The sequence below is a fragment of the Periophthalmus magnuspinnatus genome, chromosome 1 (assembly GCF_009829125.3).
Source record: "Periophthalmus magnuspinnatus isolate fPerMag1 chromosome 1, fPerMag1.2.pri, whole genome shotgun sequence".
Classification (NCBI taxonomy): domain Eukaryota; kingdom Metazoa; phylum Chordata; class Actinopteri; order Gobiiformes; family Gobiidae; genus Periophthalmus; species Periophthalmus magnuspinnatus.
In genome coordinates, this window is record NC_047126.1 from 10,366,625 (window position 1) to 10,391,268 (window position 24,644).

At 39.5% G+C, this 24,644-nt stretch overlaps 1 protein-coding gene across 11 annotated transcripts in view; it reads right to left on the minus strand.

Moving 5' to 3' along the window:
• add3a (adducin 3 (gamma) a) overlaps nucleotides 1–24,644 on the minus strand; it is an 83,044-nt gene that overhangs the window by 26,446 nt on the left and 31,954 nt on the right. For 7 of the 11 annotated variants that reach the window (XM_055222201.1, XM_055222205.1, XM_055222200.1 and 4 more), the window contains one exon: nucleotides 4,969–5,207. In XM_055222201.1, the coding sequence (XP_055078176.1) occupies nucleotides 4,969–5,160 (192 nt within the window). In that variant the 5' untranslated portion in view covers nucleotides 5,161–5,207. Of the gene's footprint in view, nucleotides 1–4,968; nucleotides 5,208–12,209; nucleotides 12,582–24,644 lie in introns of those variants that run through there. The other 4 variants (XM_033984596.2, XM_033984433.2, XM_055222210.1 and 1 more) reach the window with 1 other exon arrangement.

The following is a 24,644-nucleotide window of genomic DNA, read 5'->3' on the forward strand; positions in this document are numbered from 1 at the left end:
AGCATTAGGGCTGGGCATTGCCAAGTACCTCACAATACAATATACATTCTGATATAGGGTCCATGGAGTTTCATGTTCACAATGCATAAAATTGATTTATGAATGACCCACTTTGTCATCTCATTAGAATAAGCCTATGCAGTAGTCATATATGCACTGCAGTAATCATGTATGTAATGCTGTAGTCAGTGAAGTTAGAAGTAGTAAAGTTAACTCTTCAATTAATACATATGTATTTTATGTTTAAAAGTATTACAATATTCATCATAATGATTCACGTATTACCAAGAAGTCTGTCATGATTATGTTATCCTCAATGGAACAAAAACAACAACTCACTGATGATTCACTGATGTCCTAGTCTAATAGTCAAACACTTCTCAATACCTTAAAGTGCATCTGCTGCCCATGTCCAAACCATGAAGGAAAATGGTAAATTTCACCAAACTTGTCAAACGGGGGACAACTAGACTAAGATTTGTACGTTTTTGTAAAATGTAAAGTCTAAACTGTCTAACCATCTTCACACAGTATCTTTTATTTTACCATTTGATCAAGTACACTGTTCATAGTAAAAGATACCTGCTCAGAGGAGTATCTAGTTTAGAAAGTAGATTCAGTATCAATTAGCACGTGGGTATTGAATTTTGGACAACCCTACATCTGCATCAGAGAAGAGAACATTGGCACAAACACAACACACTCACACCAGCCAAACTCAATTCTGTCTAAACTCAATCTTGAGCATCTTCTGACCTCTTGACTTCTCGTACAGAAACCTGATTAGTGACACAGCAGTTCCCGATACAGATAGTGTGAGAGGAGCAAGTATATTTTATGTCCAACCAAAGCATTCAACAAACTGATAACATCTTGGAGCAGCCGTGACATCATGAGACAGACTCAGAGAGGCTGCAGGGCTCCTTAGGCCAGTTGCACAAACCAGTCTTTATCTCCAGAGCTATAGAGTAGCTCAATTATCCCCTGCATTCACACAGCTCTTCTCATATGACCTTTACGATTCTGAGGTCAATGCAAGACAAGTAAAACAAACCATATGCCCAGTGCGTTTGGAGAATATTAACGATGATTGATGACGAGGGCCTAGAATAGTTTATGAAAGGGTAGGGACAAGATGCTGTTGCAATATCTTGTAACTACATGTTTTATATTATTTGGTAAGCCAGGGTAGACTTAAGTGCTTACAACTGTCTGATTTGTGATAATCAGTTTAAGATTTTGTAGGAGGAACTTCAGGGAGAGAATGAGGTAATGTAGATTCCAACAGCTGACTAAAGGTGGGGAACATAAAGAAAGCAATAAAAGTAATAATAGGCGTTTTAAAGACATCTGAAATATTATGCTATGTTGTAATAATGAAAGACTATTACAATCTGCAAAAAATACCTGATCAAAAATAAAAATAAATGTGCAATGTAATATGAAATAAAGGTAAAATGGGACAATACAATGGCGCTTTTCCACCTTCAAGGCACTCAAAACACTTTATATCAAGGAGCCACTCACCCGTTCACACACACTTTCATACACTCGAGTTTCCAAACACCGGGAGAAAGACAGGTTAAGTGAGACAAAACGACAGCATTCATCTGTGAGAGCTGAGATCGCCAACCTGCAGGTCAGTGGATCCGACCGCTCAACCAATGATGTTTATGTCAAAAGCGGGGGTCGAACTGCCAGTCTTCGAATCAGTGGACAAACACTTTAGCACTTCTACGGTCTGCACTTCTGTGGTAAATTTTGCAGTCTGTTTTGTAGAATAACAATCTCAACACTGGCTCACATCAGTCAGTAAAGCCAAACTTGCCTTGTCATTGGAAAACAAAGCGTTCTCTTCATTGTCCCGTTCATAAACTGGGTGGTGTGGTGAAGTTGAATAATGTTCCCTGAAATCGCCGTCAGAGTTACAACACATCATGTTCTGGTTTGATTCAAGATAATTATCCTGACTCAGAGCAGACAAAACTGTGGTCACAACTACACTCCTTTGCCTGCGAGTATAGATCCGAGGCCAGATACGTGCGAAATGGTGTTAAACTTTGAGCCTACTAATTTCAATTAAAGGCGGGCGTTTGGACTAAAATCTATCAGGTTCTACGAATCCCTTACACCTGATGTTTTCTGTTGTTGCAATATTCAAAAACACATATTTTATAAGCATAACTATAAGCGTTTCTTCTTGATTTTAGAACGTAGCATTGCTTTAAAACAATGTGGATATCTTGTGGCTGATACCCACCTGATTTGTATCGTTACAAAACCCATATTTACGCTGCTTTCTGATCTATGTTATAATGTTGTTTCCTCATCACAAGCCTACCTGGAGTTATGTTTTGTTTCATACGCACAAATCCTGCATATTTAGGCTCTCAGTTCTTCTCTCAAACAGAAAACACTCTGTTCCACCCTATGATGTCATGTGGTTAATAAAGGAGGTGCTACACTGCATTTTTAAACTCCACACACCTTCACTAGAATCATTTGTATAATATCAGCCCTGCAATTGCCAATCTCTACTGAACTAATGTAAAAGCTAACTGGTAACTTGAAAACTACCACTTCATGACATCACAAGGTGGAACAAAGCATTTTGAGCTTTGGAGATGTAGACAGACTAATAAACCAGTTGTTTTTGACGAGGTAACGGCATTATAACATGACTTAAATCTCATGAGAGTCCATTTTGTGTAATATAGAATCTTTACATAATCGCTTGCCTTTAAATACAAAGGACATTGTAAAGTCTTAATCCACCAGATCAAAGGAACATGCCACATCCCAAATACAAACATTACGTAATTCAAAAACATCTAATCCCTCATTACGTGTGCATTATCTCATTGCAATGATTGGCGGTTTTGTATGCACAGACCAGCTAGCATCCAGAGGTGAGAATGACTTGAGCTGGTTGTATAAGAGAATCCGCTGTCCCGCCTGGTCTATATTGGTCCAACTTTAAACACAAGCTGCCATCTGAGTAACATGTAATCTTCGACCGCGGCTGGAACGCCAACACTCAAACCAAAACAAACCACGATGAGAGAGAGGGGCAGGAGAGGCGGGCACACAGGATCATACCCACTTGTTACTGCTGTTGTTGAAGCTGAATTTGGGTAGGGTTAATGTACCCTTTATGACCTCCACGGGGGCCACCTGTTACTAGGGTGGAGCGAAGCTTGGCAACGGTTCAAAAGCCACATCAAGCGAGGAGAAAAATGCATACCACGCGAGTAACATACAAGCTGAAATGCACATGCTTTGAGAGAGCGGTAAATAAGAGCCATCAGTGACCAATTAACTGAAGTAACTGCATGCTACGAGCCAAATGATCCATGTCAGACAGGAGAGAGGGAAGGAGTGTATCAGATAAAGGGTCCATGTCAGAGATCGGAGAGTGAAGGAGGATATCAGCCAAAGGGTCCATGCAAAGTGAAGCAGGGTTCCAGCCAAAGGGTCCATGTCAGAGAGGGGAGAATGAAGGAGGGTAGCCATAAAACAGCTGCTTGTCAAATGCAAGATAATAGTTTTGGTGATAAAATACAACTCAGTGAGAACATGTACTCGAACATTCTGTGTTTTCACATCATAGACTGTATAAAGAAGTGGACTAAGACCTCAAACAGTCTTCCTGAACATGTGAGACAAGCCTCTACTTTGACAATGTCAAATCAATCCACGCTCAAAATGGTTCTGTTTAGCTGTGGATATGACTGAAAGGTTTTTATTCTGCTCTCTTCTCTTTTAATGTTCATTTTATGATGATTATTAGTGATTTTTTTTTTATTTGTGGTATTGTGATTTTAGTGTCTCTTATTCTGTAAAGCACTTTGAATTACTTTGTGTATAAATTGTACTGTACAAATGCAAATAAACCAGCCAGGCCTACATCAGGAGTGATAAAAAAGCCGACCTAAGCAAAGTAACATATTTTGAAAATATGGGGGATGGTGTGATGGCTATTTTGCTACATTGATAAAATCTCTCCTGCTGTTCCAAAAACACATTCACATAGAGTATCAAGTGTGTGAACTGGGATCAGACCTCCTGCTTTGAAATCTGACTAAATACAACATGCCACACTAACTACTCTGGGTATGTGCAGAATGCAGCTCACATTAAAGTCTAAAAAAGACCAGGGCCAAACCATCAGCACAACCTAGTATCAATCACACACACTTGTACACTTATATGACTCCATCTACTACTGTGGGACTGCCATTCAAGACATTTATGGCTCAAAAGTATCGTTAAACTTAATCTTTGGACTATAAATCTATTTGTAGTAGGTTTCAGACTATATATGTCATGCACATGGCGACTGTCCTCATGCATAACAACCTAAGTGCAAACAACATCGGACCACTTTAGGTAGAGCGCAACCTTAAGTCAATACAAGAGACTTGTTGTAAAATAGGCAACGGTTCAAAGGGCACAGAAAAAACAGAAAATGTCAGTAACAGTGGTGTGTTTCATGTGCCACTAAAGCCAAACGGGTCCGCAGGTAAGAGAAGTGCTCAAGCTCGAATGCTAACAAAATAAACAAGTGGAAAACAGAGGAATCCAGAGCTCCAGGGGACTGATACGACAACAGGACTTTGTGTTTGTTTCAGCACAATCTGAGCCCACAGCAGAACCACTGAATACAGAGCACAGGAGAGAGGGTGACAGAGGAGGCGAGAGGAGGAGAGAGATAGAGTGAGAGAGAAGAGAGGGAATGAGGGAGGAGGAAAGAGAAAGGACACAGCTCCCATTTTAAAAACAATGTGGAACTACTTGTTTGACAAGGGTCTGATTTAAAGTCTTCATGCAGACCCATCCCCCATCTTCTAAATCACTGGATCAAAACCTTCACCTGTTGACTTATATAATCTTAGACAATTGTCAAGATGAGCCTTGTATTTTACCCAGTGTCACAGCTCACCAATAGACAGCATTAGTGTAACTCACAGGGCTTTGCAGTATCTGTGTCACACGTTTCTTCTGCTCCAGGATGTTGAAGTCTTGCCGCAGGTCGGGAGACATGTTCCTGGATCTGATGTACTCAGGATCATTCACATCAATACGGTCAAAGTAGCGCTCCTTGGAGCCCGAGGCGGGTGGAGGGGTCGTGACCACCTTCTGGTGACTGTCTGTGCTCATACTGGCTTCAGCCTGATGCACTCTATGGCTGCTTTTCTGTAGATCACCTGCAAAAAGACAAATGGATCAGAGATATATTGATGATACTAGGTACTAGTACTCATACTCGTCAATGCCGATATCAAGAGCCCATACCACTATGACCACGCTGCGTCTTATTTGATGCTCACAGCTGCCCCTCAGCAGAGCAGTGAGACTCTGACTAGAAAGGAGTTGCGCAGAGAGGAGTTGAGCATAAAGAAGCACAAACTGTTAACTGCATAGTACACTCAGATTTAATCATAAGTGTCTGGCACATGAACTAGGAACATATTTAGGACTCTTAACTATAAAGGTTTTATAGTTCACAAAGGACATCAGCTCAGTGCTTGTGTTTACACAGTAACAGGCTAACGTGTAATTGACAAATCTAACAACTAAATAGAGCTGGTTCTTAAGTTTTAAAAAGAGGTAGAGCATGTCCATGTTGGTCAAAGTGTGGTCGTGGTAAAAGAAAACACTCAGTTATGCTATAAGTGGCTCCTTAGCAGTTAGTGCTGAGTGCAGTCTGCAAAGGTCAAGTAGTAAATACTAAATACCTCTCCACTGGGATTATACCCAACTAAAGTGAAATTTAAAACAGCCCCTCAATAAGTATTTCAGTGGAAAAGTAGGCAATCTTATAATGAAATTATACATACATTACATTGTTAAAAAATAAATTGGATGATAATAATAATATATGATAATAAATAATGAAAAAATGAATTTGATTTGCCACTGTGAAAGACCCTCTGTAAAAAAAAATGTCTACATTGGAATTGGAAAAAAGTGGTATCGTTGCATCTGTAGACAAAGACACTGTAAACATTTGGTTATACATAAAAGGCTTGAGTCAGTTACAGAACCAAAATCAAAACCTCATCAAGGCTAAGACTCATTCATCTGGAACTTGAAGCTCGGACTTGAATTTGTTTTAGGGTTGTCAAAATACTTTGGTATTAATTGATGCAAAAAGATATATATATATATATATATATATATATATATACTCATTTAAGCATATTGATACAAAAGAAAATCATAAATAGGACAAAAACAGACATTTCTTGAATATTTCAGTATGGACTTCATATATTATCACTATAAGATCATATGGTAATATGAGGTTAAATCAGAATCAGTGTTGTGCATCAAGCTAGTCCTTAGTATTGACATAAACTGTAAAATGTATAAATTGTGCCAACATTCATTTGGTCACAACAGTTCTGCGGCTCCGTTGTACACATTTCTGTGTACAGTACATGTTGTACAGTCTGACAATGCATCATCATTTAGGGACTACAGACAATCTGGCTGTATGAAAAATGAAACAAAGATAGCATTACAGTAATAAATTGCATAATTGCACTGAAACAGGCAACAGAAAGCGGAAATTGCTGAGTAAACAAGATGAATGGGATCATGGCCAGTTCATTATTGGCAGCTGATGCCATTTGTCAAACAGGAAATGGACAGTTGTGCGATTGCAGAGCCGCATCTCGACAGTGACGCAGATAACAGCATTTGTTCCATACACCACACACTATGAAGACTGGCATTAGACGCAGCTATGACGAGCCACCGCTACCTCTGCCAAGTTTAAAGAGGACAGATTTATTTGACAGTGACTTTTAATGTTTACTCACTGGGTTTATTCTTAGGTCCAAGCCAAGTACTGTCATCATCTCATCGTGTTGACATGGTGTTATAACTGATTAGTAAAAAAGTGTCTCCTTTACCTTTGTGAGAGAAAATTGAGCCTGTTAGAATCTAGATTTAGGGTTTAATTTTTTTTTAAAAGAAAAAAAATCTAAATGAGCACCTTCCATCCAGGCAGAGACATTTAGGCTCTTTCTATGAACCCACTCAATTTGTCCATGCTTGGTACAACAACCAAAGACTTAGTTGTATTATTTTAAGGAATATATACTTTATATATAACTTTCTGTTAGAGGGTTAGTCACCTGCTTGTCTCATGAAAACATTGTTTTGTCTTGAATGTTTTACTGTATGATATAAAGTTAGCTTTCATTTATTAAGTCACAGGTAAAGACATTGGTAAAAATACCTGGTTAGGGGGAGTCAGCTGCTTGTCTCCATGGAGATTGCTAACTTTTATGCCATTCCTTGAAACATGTTAGGCAAACCAACATCTTGATTGGGGAAAAGAAGGTTTAAGACCCTCCATCTCAGACCTTATAGGGAATGGATGAAAATATTGATCCAGCAAGACCCAGATATATATATATAAATCAGAGACATTCCATTATCCAGAATGCATTGCAGCACTGCCCACGTCTTGTGTAATGTCTGAGGATAAGCTGGGGTCACATTAAGGAGGGGCGGGGCTTATGGCTGCTCCAGATGGCGTCTTGGCTTTAGCAAGTGGACAAGGAAGCCTATGAGCAAAAGCGATCCTCCTGCTTTCCACCATTAAAAGTTCAGTGGTCGTCTGACATGGGGCCAAACCAAACGATTGTCCCGCTGCCAGAATATGACTCCCACTCCACAGTTAACGCTTTATGGTGGGAGACGCAGGAGGAGGCAGAGGCGATGTGATTCTGCCCGACACACGCTGGTAAGAGGGGTCAGAGGGCATGCAAAAGATGGCTGAGATTACCAAGCAAGTGCATAGATCAGCCTGAGAGTTTCATTAAAGAGGGACCAGGAAAACTTCAATTAAAAGTCAAGTGGAAGTCATTGGAGTGTTTAGTAAAGAAAGTGACTGTAATTACCCAGATACTCATCTTTATTAAATGTAGATAGTAGTAAATAGTAGTAGTAAAGTCATTTCAACAACCTCAACATCTAAAGCGGAAGAAAATCGCATAACTAGGACCAAATTTTTAAATGTTCTTGATATGTATCACACCTGCAAGATAATATTAACATTAAGAAAATGCAATTATATTGTGCTGAAAAGGACGTTTTAATGTCCAAGAAAAAAAAGTGCTATCATATCAATACTGAGCCTCTTCCTATATATCAAAATCAAGTATGTGATGCTTTGGATAATAATAGTGATCCTTCTGATCTTGATTATGTTGAATCTAAACTTCTGGCAGATCGCAGCCAGACTTTCTCTTTAAGACCTTTCACTTACATAGAGGCCTTAAATGCTTTCCGCTCCATAGATCCAAAGAAGTCCAGCCGATTTTAAAACTGCAGCAAGATTTTAATGGAATGCAAATAAAGCTAAGTATATGATTTTTTTCTACAAAACATCTAAGTGATACAAATCTTTATATACTAAATGGTACAATGATTGACAGTGTTACCACCTATAAATATCTTGGAATTTGGTTTACATGCAAACTTCAGCCTCTACTTTGAAACATTCTTACTCTACTTTGATACACTCTTTCACTCAGCCTTTTGTTGGTGATGAATTTAAAACCCATCACTGTACACTCTGTGACAAAGTGAGTTGGCCACATCGCTATCTGTCAGAAGAACAACACTGTATAAATGTATTTATAAGAGACTACGACGATAGACTGCCTGAACATCCAACTTGTTTGTTGAACTTTGATACAGGAATTTTTAATACAAGATCTCATGATTGTCTAAGTCTAAAATCTAGCCGCACTTGAATGAAAATGGGAAAAAAACCTTTTGGTTATTTTGCTACTAAAAATGGAAAACATTTCAAAGACATGCAAAACTGGATAGATCAGTGCCACTAATGCACTTGGTGATGAACATTTATACTTAAACCTGAACTCGTTTTTGATGTTTTTAAATGGACCTATGCGGTTATTTGTTCCATTACTTTTTTGTTTGTATTGTATTTTAACAGGGCGTTCATGAAAAAGAGAATCTGGTGTTCTCATTGGGCCTCTCCCTGTGTCATGACTGCACTAATAAAGAATGATAAAGGCATTTTTCACAGTGCTTTAAGCTAAGCAACAAAGTCCAGTGGCAAAGAATGCACTCAGCTTGCTCTAGTGGGGGCATGTCCTTAAAAGTTATTGCTTCAGGATAAATCAACTGTTGAATGTAACCCAAACCTGGTACTTTCCACTGCCTTATCAGCGCAAACAAGTCCACAGGATCACTGAAACAGCCTGTTCCAAAAGCCATGGCTCATATGGGGAAAATGGATCAAATCCTCTTTAATTGAAAACAGCTGGGCAGAGTGGCGTTATGTAATTATGAATTCACTCTGCGCTGTTCTGCACCACAAAGAAAAGTTCATACCACTACAAATGAAACAAAAAGGAAGGTTGCCAAAACAAAAAAATGCAAATGTGTTTTTGTCATTTGTAAGTTCATCCATGGCTAAAATCCAATGTATGTGTGGCATTCGGTACAGCTGTAGCTCACCAAAATAAGGTTACACTCCTGTCAGTGTTAGAGTCTCGGTGTATTCCAACCACCAGCTCTACCCCTGCACACAGCTCCTCTCCAACCCAGCAGCACCCTCACAAACTGGGGCTTTGTAAAGGGATCATTGTCCTCCCCGCTCCCGTCACAACCAGAGAGATCCACGACAGAGCAGGGAGTTCAAAGTGGTGGATTCTAGATGCACTTTTACTTTCAGATACAATACAAAAAAAGGGAAATTGCATTATTGTGGCAAGTTTGCAAGAAAGAAAGAAAGAAAGAAAGAGTTGTTGTCTTCTACTTGAGTTAATACAAAGCCCCAACTGTGAACCTCATCTCAGCTATTTAGTCCTGGTTTAGCTCTGATTTGTGAATTTATCTCTGGCTTAAGTCTGTATTGCTTTTAACTAGAATATGCTTCAGACTTATTCTAGTTTGTCCAGTCTAGTCCTAGCTTCCTTTCAAATATAGCTCACTGTTTTCTTTATTACATCATTGCTTCAAGTTGCTTATTATCATAGTTCAAATTTTATCTGTTATTAATTGTTGTCTTAAAGTGCGTGCTGTAATTAATAAATTAAAAATCAAATGACATTTAGACAGAGACCCAGTTGGAAAGCAGTTGCCCTTTTTAAGAAATGCCACTACACAACATTGATATAAGCTTTAATAGCGAGACTGTGACTGTGGCAAGAGGTGCGAGAATCTGACGGTAGCCCGAGGTGAAGGAGTCATGACCTTTCACCCCATGACCTTTAGAAAGCAAATGGCCTTTGCCGCTTTGGCCACAGCCCCGAAACACATGCCGTCTCCATCTGTGGGGAGTCTATTAAAACTTTCAGCACCTACAAACGCTCATTTAAAAGCTATTAGTTAAGTTGTCGCTTACAAGTTGGTGTGTGTTTAGAGAAGCTTATAAAGTTATGGTGAAAATACATATAATATAGAAACTGTGATGCGTTGTATCATGTATTATATCTCAGTGGTAGGTTAAATACGAGTTTACTGTTACCCTAGAACTCTAATTGTCAGCTTTACAGTCTGTAGTGTTGTTTACCGTTATGCCCTCACTGGCCCTTTCACATTTCGATACAGCCTGAAGCGATGACAACACAAACTTCAACATTATAAAGGACAAGCAGTTCTTATGTAAGCCTACCCCCATATCGGCTGCTCATCTTCCTGTTTGGCCTTGCCTCGTCTCACACTACATCTCGCCTTGTCCCGCAGATGATTATATTTCACATAAGGGTTCACCGGTATTCGCAATCTAATCGAAAAGGCATTATGAGCTGGCACAATAATCAAATCGCCAAAGCCCTATATCAAACGCTATCTAGTCACCACAACAAGAACAAAAGAGCGTTATACTGTCCGCGAGGGGAATGCTACAAGCTGGGACAAGCCTTCACTGACCCTCTCTCACAGACAGCCATCCACTCACACGTGCAAATATCTTTATCATGGCTCCAGGGGCAGCTTTAAAGTGTGGCTACTAGTATCTCTGAGCTCCCACCCCTAAAAATAGATAGTCTTTGGGGTTGAGTTACCACTACAATGACAACAATGCCAGGAAAGAATCTAGACATTAGCTAAGTTTATCTACAACTGTAAAAGGCAGTCGCAACATGTCAAACAGACAGAAAACATAGTAAGTGTGCACTGTTGTGATTGACTGCAACAGGAGTTTAAAAAAAGGAGTTTTATGTCATAGGATCTGACGGCTTAATTAAAGAGAAAAAATATAATCACAATATTTCAAACAATTACTTCTAGTGACAAGATGTACCTGGATGAGAAAGTATAGCCCTTATATATTGTATTAGTAATAGTTTGTGATACTTTTTCTTTCAAAGTCACTGCAGATTAGCCAGTGGTTTTGCTCCAGGGCACACATACACTCTCATTAATTGTATGTTCAAAGACAAAATGCATATAATCAAATAGAGCAAACATTAAAATCACAATTTTTTATTTGACACATTTTCCCACATTATGTTTGTAGAATTAAACTCGAATTAGAATCACTGGTTGCATCTCAAAATGGTTAAGATACAGCGTTCACTCAAAGCTAAAAGTACATTATTATTACATTTCTCAATTATAATTAAAAAAAAAAAGTGGAATCCTGGTTTCTTTCAGTACTACCTTCAAATGATATCTTGGATCCATACAAAATCATTAATTCAACCTTGCTTTTTACTGACTTCAGGCAAAATATCCATCCCCAGAACAAGCACTCAGTTGTTTTTGCTATTCACTAAAACCTTTGTACAGTATTCAAATAACACCACTGTGCCAAAACGCAAACATCACTGTAACCATTGCTTTCTGCTCCAGTTAGATCCTGTTTAATTATTAAATCATCCCTAAAAACACATACAGCATGTCATAGCAACTGTACAGCAATCTTTGTGCACATACTGTTCCTCTTGTTGTCTACATTCAAGATAACCTAAGCTAATCTTCAGCTAAAGCCCACATTCGCTGCCCTGCTTCTGCCAAGTGTGTCCATCAGTGCCTATCTGTGTGTGTGTGTGTGTGTGCGCGTGCAGCCATGCAAGCACGCCTAATACTCTGGAATTCCCCCTTAAAATTACAAATTACTTTTCGGTACAGTAATCTTCAGTGCCATGCCTTGTAGCAGCCGCACAATGAGAAATCGTGCTCAAACAGTGCAATCACGTTGTAAAACCACTAACCTTATTCAGATTACTTCCTCCTCAGTGAATGGGAGACAGCAGGGAGTAGTAGCAGGCATCCATAGCAAAACACATGTCGCTGTTCTGTTCTATTGGTGGATTCCAGAGCACAGAGAACCCAGGAAAAGAGGGAACGAGGGAGAAAAGGGAAAGTCACAAAACTTGTCCGTCCAGGTGTTTTACATGCGCGAGTTCCTTCTACGGGAGAGGTGCTGCTAGCAGACTGGGATCCGCAGATTCAAGTGAGCTCGGCTACGTTGTGCAGATATGGATCAACAGCTGTGAGTGTGGTAGGAGCAGTAGCCTATCTGTGTGTGTTTGTGTAGAAAAGAAGCTAAAGGAACCACGTGACGCTGCTGCTTAATCCCCCGCCCAATACAGACACACACATACACACGCATAGACCTATGTCCGCGCTGGCCAATGGGAGAGCGGAGCCATGATGAAAGCCCCTCCCCTTCTCCTCCACCTCTCTCTCCCTCTTCCTCTCTCTCCTTCTCCCCCTCTCTCTCTTCGTCTCTCTCTCTCTCTCTCTCTGTCTAAAGGAGTTTTTTCTTTGATCCATTCACTTTTCTCTCACACATTCCTCACTCCACTCTTTTGGTCTTTCATTCAGTATGTCCTGCACCAAAAGAGCCACCCCACGCTTCCCCCAGACTGTGCCAAAGGACAGGCGGGCCACAGAACCTGCTGCCACAAAATCACAGGAACCAATTGGAAGTAAAGTATTCCTACTGGGACAAACAAGTGCTGGTATATAGTTTTACTCACACTTAAAGTGATTAACAGCCAATATAACAATTAGTAAACAGCAGTGGTTCATCTAAACGTCTCACCATAATAAAGACACCAATGACTGTACAGCAGTAAAAGTCTGTTCTTGTAAAAGTACACCGCTGAAACAGAACGCTGTCATGGATTACATAATGAACACCAACGGCTTTTATCAGCATGCATAAACCTGTAAATGATTCTGAATGGCAGGTTTAAAGAACATACTAAAAGTGAAACTGTAAAAGACTCGATAAACATCACAACGAGTATGTATAAAACACTCTTACAGGTTTAGCTTTGGAACCTGTTCTAGCTCACAGGATGTACTTATAATGTTACTGCTATATGCACCATCATTCGTTCAAATAGTCCATATTGATGCATTACAAGGCCTGTTATGATAACTGACTTTAAGGTGCAATACACAGCTACACAAAAAATAACATGAGTTGGAGTAAATAAATAAGCACTTGAATACTCTGTTACTACAAAGAAATGTACAAACAATAAATATTTATCCATAAAAAATATGGTTCTATTTTTTATTGAACGATCAGTCGCAACATAAATAATCATGACTGGCCTATACAATACAGAATATTATAAAATGCATTGGGGCATATATGTAGTGGAAATTTTGTGTGTTTTACTTAACTACATTTGAGAGCAGGTATCTATACTTTCTGTAAATTAAACAGGTACTTGAGTACTTTTACTTAAGTAGAATTTGTCATTTAATACTTTTACATGAGTACTATTTTGCTCTGGTATCTGTACTTTTACTTAAGTAACAAAATTAAGTACTTTTTCCTCCACTGCATATATGTAACATTGCTAAACAAACAGGGAAGTCTGGGAGTCCCTGGTTAGACGGCTGCCTCTGCGACAGGCCCCGGATAAGCGGAGGAAAATGAATGGATGGATGCTAAACAAACAATATTGGAAATACTTGAACCCTAGACTAACTCAACAATGTAGGGGGAAGTATTTACCTTAACAAGATATAGACTAAGGCCCCTCACAATAAAAACTACATCAGCTTTTCAATACATGACAGATGGAACTATAATTTTTTGGGGTCAGTATTTATCGTGGTACTTCTCCTTTGTACTAGTTGGGGTCTTTTTGGTTATTTTTCTGTATTATGATGAGACTTGAGCAGTAGAAGGTTGAATTGTGAACTTCTATGACCCATTACAGATGCAAACTATCTACTTAAGTGTTGCATTCTGGTGTCACAAAATATTATGCAGACCTGACAGTTTGGTCTTAAGCTTTTGTGCTCGACTTCTAAAATCTGCAGCGTGGATGTGGTTGGGTTGTTTTGGTGGCTCTAAAGAACATGTTCTTCTAAAGGGAATCATGTGGAAGACGTCAGTATTTGCTCTCAGGGTGGATCTTCACCACATGACAATAGCCCAACACACTCCACCGTGCAACAGCGTGTCCTGGGATGTATCTGAGCTGCTGTTGGTCTATGAAACTTTATTAAGGGCATGATTATGAACCGTAAGCTGTAAATCTGCAGTCAATAAAAGTGACTCTGGGAATGGGCGTTCTCACCTGCAGTGCAACAGCCAGGCTCTGTAATAAGACTGCTCACTGCTCTCTCCACTCAGCGTTTTCTGTCCAACGCCAGCGCCAAGTCTGACTCAGGAAATCAGCACAGGCCTAACCTCTGCACAATATCAATGTAACAAAGCAACAGCAACTATGCACTTCTGCCAAACAGCATTCAAAAACACACAGCTGAAACACAAAGCACACGCAAATGGGACTCATGATATCAGTCCATAGTGACACAGATATAATGAGGCTGTATCAGTGTGTGACTAAACAACTGGACATGTTTATAATGCTTTAATCCTTTATGGCAAGCTACAATGAATAGTGAATCTTATCTTATGATTCACAATAGGTCATAAAATAGAGTAGATAAAGTTAAAAAGCAGTAAAACATTAGAGAGGGAAATGTGGGAACGAGTTCATTTATTATCAGTGTCTGCAAAAGGAACAGTAGAGTCTGGGGCTGACCGATAAGGTGATAGCTGTAATCTGATCCCTGTGACAAGCTGATATTTTAATTAAATTTTCCTATTAAATGTAGTTGTCTGCTCAAAAAGACACACTGTTCCCACCCACTTCTACTATTTCTTAGGCTCTGACGTCACCAATAGCGTTCGGCTCCAGTCAAATGAAGCACATCGAGGCTAGAAGTTATAAGGGTGAATTTGGAGACGTGTTCAATATCTGGAATTCTGACCGCGAGTATCATAGAAACCAAAGAGCCAATCCAGAGCGAGGCTGTTAACGGTAACGGCCCTTCCCCCCCACACTGCCGATTTAGGACAGAAGGGGGCACTTAGCAACTCAATAAAACCTGTTGCTAAATAAAAATGTCAGGATCATGTAGAGTGGGTTAATAGGATCATTTAACACCAAAATGATGAGCCTGACATAAGCAGTTACAGAGAAGGGTGACAGCTTTCCAATGTAAAGTGAACTGGAGTCAAAGAAGCCAAAATCGTGCCCATCATCACTTCCTACTTGGAACGTGGCGGCTAGCAGGCGGCTTAGCCACATCCATTTATATAAACAGTCTGGCCTTTGAGTAAGTGACAGCTGGATTTAACCAATCACAGTGAAGCGTGAACTTTCAGAAAAAAATTATGTCGCCATTTACCTCACAAAAAGGACTCATGATAAAATGAAAATTGTGATTTGGCTCCAAAAAAAAAATCATGATATTCATTCATTCATGTTTTGCCATATTGCTCGCCCTTCGTACAGTTTACCTCGCATTCTGTTTATTTGTTTAAAAAAAAACAAAAAAAAAAAAAACGCCTGTCACAATAACATATTTTCAAGCATGATATACAGTTACAGAGCTATACTGGGATAAATGATAATATTGAAACTACTTTATACCACTGACACAATAACAATAATGCAGGAGTAAATCTTTTTTAAATGCAGTCTCATTAAAAGGCCTGAGCTGCAACAGATATATTCACTGGTAATTAGTCCTAGAGGTAACTTTTTCCTCCCTCTACACCTCAAATCTTACCGCATTACATAAAAAAACAAAAAAACAAAACAGAAACCTCCCTACCACTGCAACAAAAATATACACATGATAAAAAAAATACACATGACAAATATCTTGTTCCAGCTTACATATGTTGTACTATGATAAGTTGATGTAGTAATTATGGTGACAGGCCTAAGAAGAACCTGATTATGAGACAGATTGGCAGTGTCCAGTACACTATCTGCTGGTAAAGTGCCTGTTGTGTTCTAATGACAGTCATTTAGGCCTCAGTAGCTCATGATCGGCTGTTGTTGCACGGGGTTGGCTCATGTGACACATTACAGACACGACTATGAAAACCCTGGCAATTGTCTCTACTGCACTACTGTTATCTCACCTTGTCATTACGAGGCCTAGCCCACCGCGTTACAAAGAACAAGCATTTACGAGCATCTTTGAAAAACATACTCGATACAGGATTCTAGCTGTATGACAACACTCCACTATCAATGTTCCCCACCAAAGAGCAGCAATGACGCCAACTGTTCAGGAATGTACGACACATGAGCTAATTATTACGACCACGGAGACCAGTTTTAGGGTCTGTACCCCCAAGAACTGAGAAATGGACATCCAGACAGTCCCCGAGGAGCACAGACGTCAGATGTGGTGGAGTTTGAGAAAATATAACCCAGGCCGCTAATGGTTCTTAGGCTACCTCCTGACATGAGAAAAGCATTTGCTCTGTTTTGACTACATTGACTTGTAATGACTTTTGCCCATAGAGCAGGAAGGTGAAATGGCACCCCTGAGGGAAGTGTACCATACTAATGTCTAAAATAACTCATTGTTAATAGTCTGTCACTGTATATGCACAAGGACTATTTTGTCACAACCATAGACATAGTATATATAAATGGACATAGCTAAGCCCTAGCTGGTGTGTTCCAAATAGGAAGTGAGCATGGGCGCACTTCCAGCTCCATCAACTTTGGCTCCAATTTGTTTTACATTGAAAAATTGTCACCTCTTCCTCTGTAATTGCAGTGAACTTTGTCACTTTGGTCTTAAAATGTTCGTACTAAACCGCTCTACACAATCCTGGTGTTTTTATTTCGCTAATTTATCCGTGATTCAAGATATGAACTCTAATAACAGACAAATCAGGCCCCTTCTTTCCCCGAAGTCGATCCGCCTAGCATTAGCAACAGGTTTGATTGACAGTGTTGCTAAGCGTCTACTTCCTGCTAAACCAGAAGTGCGGGCGGGAAGGGGCTTTACCTTCAACAGCCTCGCTCTGGATTGGCTTTTTGAAATTCTGACCACGAGTATCAAAGCTACCAAATCTGAAACTCTGCTCCAAATTCACCCCTGCTAGCCTCGATAAGCTTCATTGCACTGGAGCTGGACACCATGGATGACGTCACACTCCCTTAGTCCGCTTCTCAATACAGTCTATGGTCACAATGTAAAACTTTACAAACTCAAAGAGAACCACCTTGTCAGAGATTGCCCAATTCCACAAAGACACAGCTGAATTGTTTTAAACAGCTTAAATCAAACATCTGAGATTGCACACAGGGTCACTTGAGAAGAACTATGCTTTGTTTACATGAGTCTGTGTCAAGTTTGTGAAATCAACAACATTTTTCTCAACTCAGAACTGCACATCTGGTAATGATAATACTATATCTGGGACTTAATCTTATCCAAACAGAGATATGCCTATAAGCTACAAGGCCCACCTTAGGTCATAATACGAGTTGTTTACACTGAACACACATGGCGCTGTAAAAACCTGTATGCTTCACTCTACCGTTGTCCTGCGCTCACAGACCTGTCTAGTTTTACACTTGTCTGACGGTGATCCTAAGTAGGCCCTAATCCGTGTTTGAGGGCTAAAGAGCAGCTAATGTTTAACGCGCTCATTCAAAAGCGCTGCAGGCAAACAATACGGTCTGTGTCTGTGCAGCTGGTAACTTAGCAAAGAGACGAAAAACAGGGCCCTTGACAGTGGTTATAGAAGCAGGTATAGCACAAAGAGGCGCGATATAACATGTGTTTGTGCTCTGATTAGGTGCAGAGTCCACTTTAACCCCTCACTTACTATAATGATGAACATGAGACAGTACAATTGACCCGTCTCCTCAGTCCTGCTTGTTAAACCAATAGTTTTCTGCTTTTGTGTTCAGTACAATTGTCCCTAAAATGCATAAACCCAGAATAATTATCTCGTGCTGTAATGGGCTTTTGGAGCTCGCACAGCATACAAATCACTGTGGTAGGTAATACAGTCTGTCTTGTCTTATCTGACTTGTGAGGCATTTGACCTTATTAACTGAGACAAGCGTCTGTTCAAATCAAAAGCACAGTTAGTTCGCTTCATGTAAGAGCCACATCACTAGACTCGCTCGTGTTTAATAAGTGTTCATTACTTGAGCGTTGTGACAAGTTCATTTTCCTCATACTTGACTACTGTATTAATCTCGATGCGATCTGTTAGAGCAGTGCTTCTGTTTGCCCTCATATCAGATAACACAGAGTTACACCGCACCTGTCCACTCCCTGGTTGGAAAGAGGAAGAGCACACGCCCAAGTCCCGGACAAAAGCGGGACAAAAGACAGCAAATCCACCACTTGCTCAAATAATGGTCCTGTATTTTCAGTGTTCAGCTCGTGGACCGAACCCAAGCAAGTGGAATCCTGAATGAACTACACGAGTAATAAAAAGATTAGTATCCATTATTGCTGCAACAGTAGAAATTAAGGGAGCTATAGAAATGGACTACAGAGAGGTTAGGTGTTGCCGAGCGCCTTATTTCCAAAGCAAATTATTTCAGATTCAACTTATGCGAGCGAGAGATGGTGGAATAGTTGGACAATGGTCATGTGCATTGAGGTATTTCATGGTTTTATATAATAAGACAGTAATATACATAACCCAATTTTTTGTGCTAGCTCAAGCCTGGTTAAAAAGTGAGTGTCCTGAAATGAATGGGAGGACAGGAAAAGAAGGAGAAAAACAACAGCAAAATGAAGATTGGCATTTCAAATTAGACTTGCAGTGTTAAAGGGCCCATATTACGCTATTTTCTGATGTTATAATGTTGTTTCCTCATCAAAACATACCTGGAGTTGTTTTAGTTCATTCACACATGTTTAACACACAATCCCTGCATATTTAGGCTGAGTTCTTCTCTCAAACAATAGAAAAAAACACACAAAAAAATAAAGAAAACACTCTGTTCCTCTTTGTGATGTCATGTGGTAATACAGGAAGTGCTTCACTGTGTTTTTAAACTCCACACACTTTCAGTAGAATCATTCAGATAATTTAAGACCTGGAATTGCCCATCTCTACTGAACAAAAGGTAAAAGATACCTGTGAAAACGACCGCTTCATGACATCACAAGGTGGAACAGAGCATTTTGAGCTTTGTAGATGTAGGCAGACTAATAATAAATGGTTCCTCAAACATGTGTCAATGAAACAAAACACAACTCCAGGTATGTTTTTGATTATAACATGACTTAAAGCTCACAAGAGTCCATTCTGCATAATATGGGACATTAAAGTTGATTACATAACAACTGTATCTAAATGCAACTATTTCCTCAAGATTTATTGATAATGATCTTCTTGTTAACATCTGTTTAGCATGAAAACAACAGATCCAAGGTTACGGTGAATGTGTCTTAAATCAATATTATCCTGTAATAACCACGCACAGTAATTCTCCAGGGGCAAATACATCTTCCATAGTGAACAGACACCGTCCTCACTGAGACATTAAGTCATGAAAACACCTTAAAGTTTGTTGTCTGTGTCTGGCATTTTATACTGTCTGAGAATAACAGCTGAGAGTGTTTGACCAGGCAGATAAGGTGGGAGTGAACCGTAATCAAATACAGAAGGACAATTAGTCACGAAGAAGACATGGCTGGGTACCATTACTTTTCTTAAGCAATATCTAGTTTACAAAACCTGTGCTTGAACAATATTTTAGGGGCCTGCGTTAATCTCTATCTAAAATAAACACATAATGACTACTTCTTTGTGCAAAACCATCTATTTCTCTTGGGACTACCTGTAATCCAGTTTCAGAACTATTAAAACTTGATATCAGTCAATGGTTTGCAGTTTTACAATACAATGGAGGTATCATTTATCATTTGCCCAGCCCATGTTGTAGTGCTACCCTATGGCAACAGCATATGACAGAGATCCGAATAGATAAAATCATGAAGTGAACCCTGTTACATAAGTTGCTATAATTCTCAGCCTGACAACTGAAGTAACTGTAGGCTACTCCCTAAGCCAACTTCACACTTTCAACATGTCTTTTTTGTGAAGTTGTAGGGACCCCATGGCCAAAACGTGGCTAAGCACTGGTGACAAAAAAGGGGGCGTGGGCCAAATGAGTGGGAGGGTCCCGTGGGACAGGCCAATTACGCAACCCAGTGGAGCAGACACATCCGATGTCCAAGTCTGGTGAGGTCATGGTGCACATTTCCAGGCTGAAGCACAGCACTTTTACAGAACTCTCAAAGATCACCACGGTAACGCCAAACAAACACCAAGAGCCCGCACTCAAAAAGAGGAAGAATCTGAGGGCGGGAAAGTGAAAATAACAAAGTCTGATAAACACTGCAGAGATGAGCCATACGTCCAACTGGACTTTGGTACATGCTTTGTTCACCATTAGTCCCAGAATTTCCGTGTTTATTTTGAGCAGTTTTAATGATCGGGAACTTAAGTTACTCATTTCTCCAGTAGGCCAATAAGTTAAAATACACATACGACAGGGCCTTCCTCGCTGCTGCCTTCCTCGCTGCTGCCCCCGAGCCTCTGGAACCCCCCGCCCAAAGAGTTTAATACTGCTTTCAAATAATGGCATCTCCTTTTTATCCATTTTTCTTTTGTGTTTGTCTTGAATTGTGTAAAGCGTCATTGAGTGTTATTATGAAATTAAGAAAACACTGACCTTTATATCCACGGGCTCTAAACTGAATTATTACAAATTATATTATGAAAAAGACAAAACAATTTATTAAATGTCATTATGCATAAACAACAGATTTTATGCTTTTGTTTTCAAATCACATTGTACATGATCACGATTCAAAATGTGACCAGAACATGCAAACATAAAAAAAATGCACTTTTTTATGTGACCCTCTCCTCATCCCACTAATGCCCCTGCAGCTCCTATGAACAGTCCTGCTGCACAACTCACTTTGAAATGACCACACAAGCACCGGGCAGGTCTATTCAGAGATCTAAGAGCTGTCAATCAAAGACTACAAGGGACAATGCTGCTTTGAATTGAAGTAAAAGCAGTTTCTGAGACTGAACAGCACCAAGGTCCAGCACAATCCAAAACGCCCACATCCGCAGATTAACAGTGAGCCCCTATAGGGACTTTCACTTGTGAAGAAACCTGCTTTTTTGTAAAAGTTTAGGAGTCGGGATATAGTTTAATTACCTGTATATGAGAGGATCCGCAGTACAATAAGTCAACATGAAGGTAAACACTTTAATCCTGAGAACCTTAGACACTTATTATTGCATTCCTCACTTTTCAGGAAAGTAAATATGTAACTGTACTAATCCATTAATTAAGAAACTTCAGATATACAATAGACAAGACTTGTGTATTTGCTACAGTGAAATATACCCACATATAGTAGAATAATTAGTAAATGTAACGTAAAAAACATCTCTATTCAAGGTTTAGACACACTTTGTCCTCTGCATTTGACCCATCCATCAATGCTGCCGGGGCAGTGAGCGACCACAAAGAGTGCTGGCACTGGACAATAGGACAAAAATGAATCATTATGCTTTTTTCTGAAATTGTTCATTTACAATTTGATTCAATTTTATTTTGTGTCATAAAAAAAAAAAACACAAATGTTTTTGATACAAACATCTTGAATATAAATGGTCGTGGTAAATAGTCAAATTTTTATATAGCACTTTTCTACCTTAAAGAAACTCAAAAGACCCACTCACCCATTCATCGGTGCAGAGAGCTGGGTTTAATGTCTTGCCCAAGGACACAATGGCAGTGGATTTCTACCAGTGATGTTTTATGTCATGAGCAGGATTTAAACCACCACCCAACGGATCAGTGGACAAACACTCTACCAACTGAACTACAGTCGCCTCTACACAACACTTTTGATCACTGCCATTTAACACAAAAATAATCAAATTTCTTCCTCCAACTGATCATTAATAACAAGAAATAACTGAATGTCAATCTTTAGTCAAACTCGATTAACCGTGTCGCCCTAGTTTAGACCCATCTCCACATCTTGATCAGGACTTGCAGTAAGATAAGCCTTAAGTCTCGGATAAAAAGCCATTTTTCCAAACATAAAATGAAGTTCAGATTTGATAGACTCTAGTGACTTTTATGAGCCTGCTGAACAATGGAGAGATTTTCTATGAGAGGCCCAGAGCTGGCACATGCACTGCACATCAGACGGGTGGCCTCATCGCAGTGGAATCCAGCCAGGGCCTTGTGATGATCTTTTGTTTAATGTAAAAAAGAAAATCCCAGCATGTTACTACGACAACAGGAAAGTTTGTGCGAGCTGGTCCCTGTTACCACACTGTGCGATGACCTCCGCTGTCCCAGCTGACCGCTCTGTGACATGTTTTCAACACTCAAGGCCAAAAGACTGTCCCTCTACACAGCACATCCGGCCTTGTCAAAGCCCCCGGCCCTCCAGGACACACTTTAAAATACACAGCGTCTGTCAGGGAGTGGAGAGGAGCTGATGATATGTGCATAAGAGGATGGCCACACATGAAAGGAGAGATGATTTCACATAGGCCTAATAAAAAAGTGAATAACAGAACACTGGGTCATCAGGAGGTCAAACTTTAGTGTTACAAATATCACCAGTATTGACACCATCACCAAACACTCATGAATTCACTTTTGTTCACAAATCCGTATAGTTATTGATGAAACAATTAATATTCATCTCCACTGGCTGTTTGCAGGACAGCGCTGGGCAACCTCACTGTTAGCGTCACTACCTCCTGCTCAATTTTAACTTTTATCTTTTTGCAAAATCACGCGAAAATGAATAAATATTTAAAGATGAGGCAGTGGACAGGAAGCTGCGGGTGGATGTGACTGACAACACTCCAAAAGTACTTCACCTGAGGACTCTTCTGTGTTTACAAAGAGACATGTTTGTGTCTCAATGCTGAAGCTAATGCTAATTTAAAGGGATAATAAATATTAAAACAGTGCCACAAATTGAAGTATTCGACATATAAAAATAATTGGGTAGTTTTTATCTTATTTACTTAATTAGAATTTTAATAGGTTGTTTATTTTATGTTGTCCAGTTTTAATAAAAGTGAAAGTGACTAGCCTATTGAGCAATATTATCAATACTTAACGGGTAGTAAATGATAAAAGGTGAATTATGTGAACATGTAGGACTGCAAACACTTAAAATAAAAGTAAAAAGTACTGTACATGGGTAATTTTACGCCTATCAACTAAACATGAACATAAAATCCTGTCACTTTTGTCATCAGGCCTAAATAGTCTTGAACATATTAAGTTTAAATATGGGGTCAGGTCACTTTAACAGTCCCAGTGACATTCAGGCTTCACTTCCTCCTTGGTGGTTAGTGAAATTAATCTCATCTCTGGAGTCGCTCAAAGCCCTTTGGCCCACCACACTTGTGACAGATAAACTTTGTGTGTTTGTGTGTGTGTGCGTGTGTGTTTGTGTGTGTACTTAAAGGAAGGACAGGCTTCCTGAGGGATGTACGCTCCACTGAGGGGAAAGGGCACTGTGCCAGAAGTCATGAGATTTTGTTTTATTGCATCCATTGGTGTTCATTTACCCATGTCCAAAGTCGTCTGATAAAATCTTCAGGCGTTATTTAGTAAAGCTCATGGGGAATTTCATTCACTTTCATTCAAAGTAGTTGAGTAGTTACATTTTCAGTCTATTGGACAGTATATGACCACCAGGAATGCCTTTGCACAATGTTATTTCTCCAGGACCAGCCTTTGTAACTGCCATGCATCCTCCTACCTCCACCTTCCTCTTAAATAAACATCAAATATCAAAAATAAATATTAAACTTGAGCTTGTTTACAGTTTATTTTTCTCCATCCAAGAAAGACAATGAATGTAAATGTGTATTATTAATGAGTGAATATCTATGTCAATAAGACCCATGACTGTAAAAATGAAATGGTAACATTAATATGAAGAATAAAACTGGGGTCAAAAGTACTGGACTGAGCATAATTTTGAATATGCAGAAGGAACCAGAGTCCAACAAATGTGGAAGGAGAGACTCCTGCAAATGAAGTGTTGGGGAGTATAAACCTTTTTGTTTGTATATGTCTACAGCTGTTAAAATGTCTAAATGTGTACGCTTTCTGTCTCCCTGCTTTTGATAGATTTATACTGTTTTTCTTTATTGTGAAAAAAACATGAAATATTGTGACAAAGAATGAGACTTGAGACTTGTTAATGTACAATTGAGTTTACATGACTTAACTCAAGTAGATAACTATAGTTGTCTGTAGGCCTGTCACCATAAGACAATTTGAAGCATGATATATCGCTAAAGAGAAATA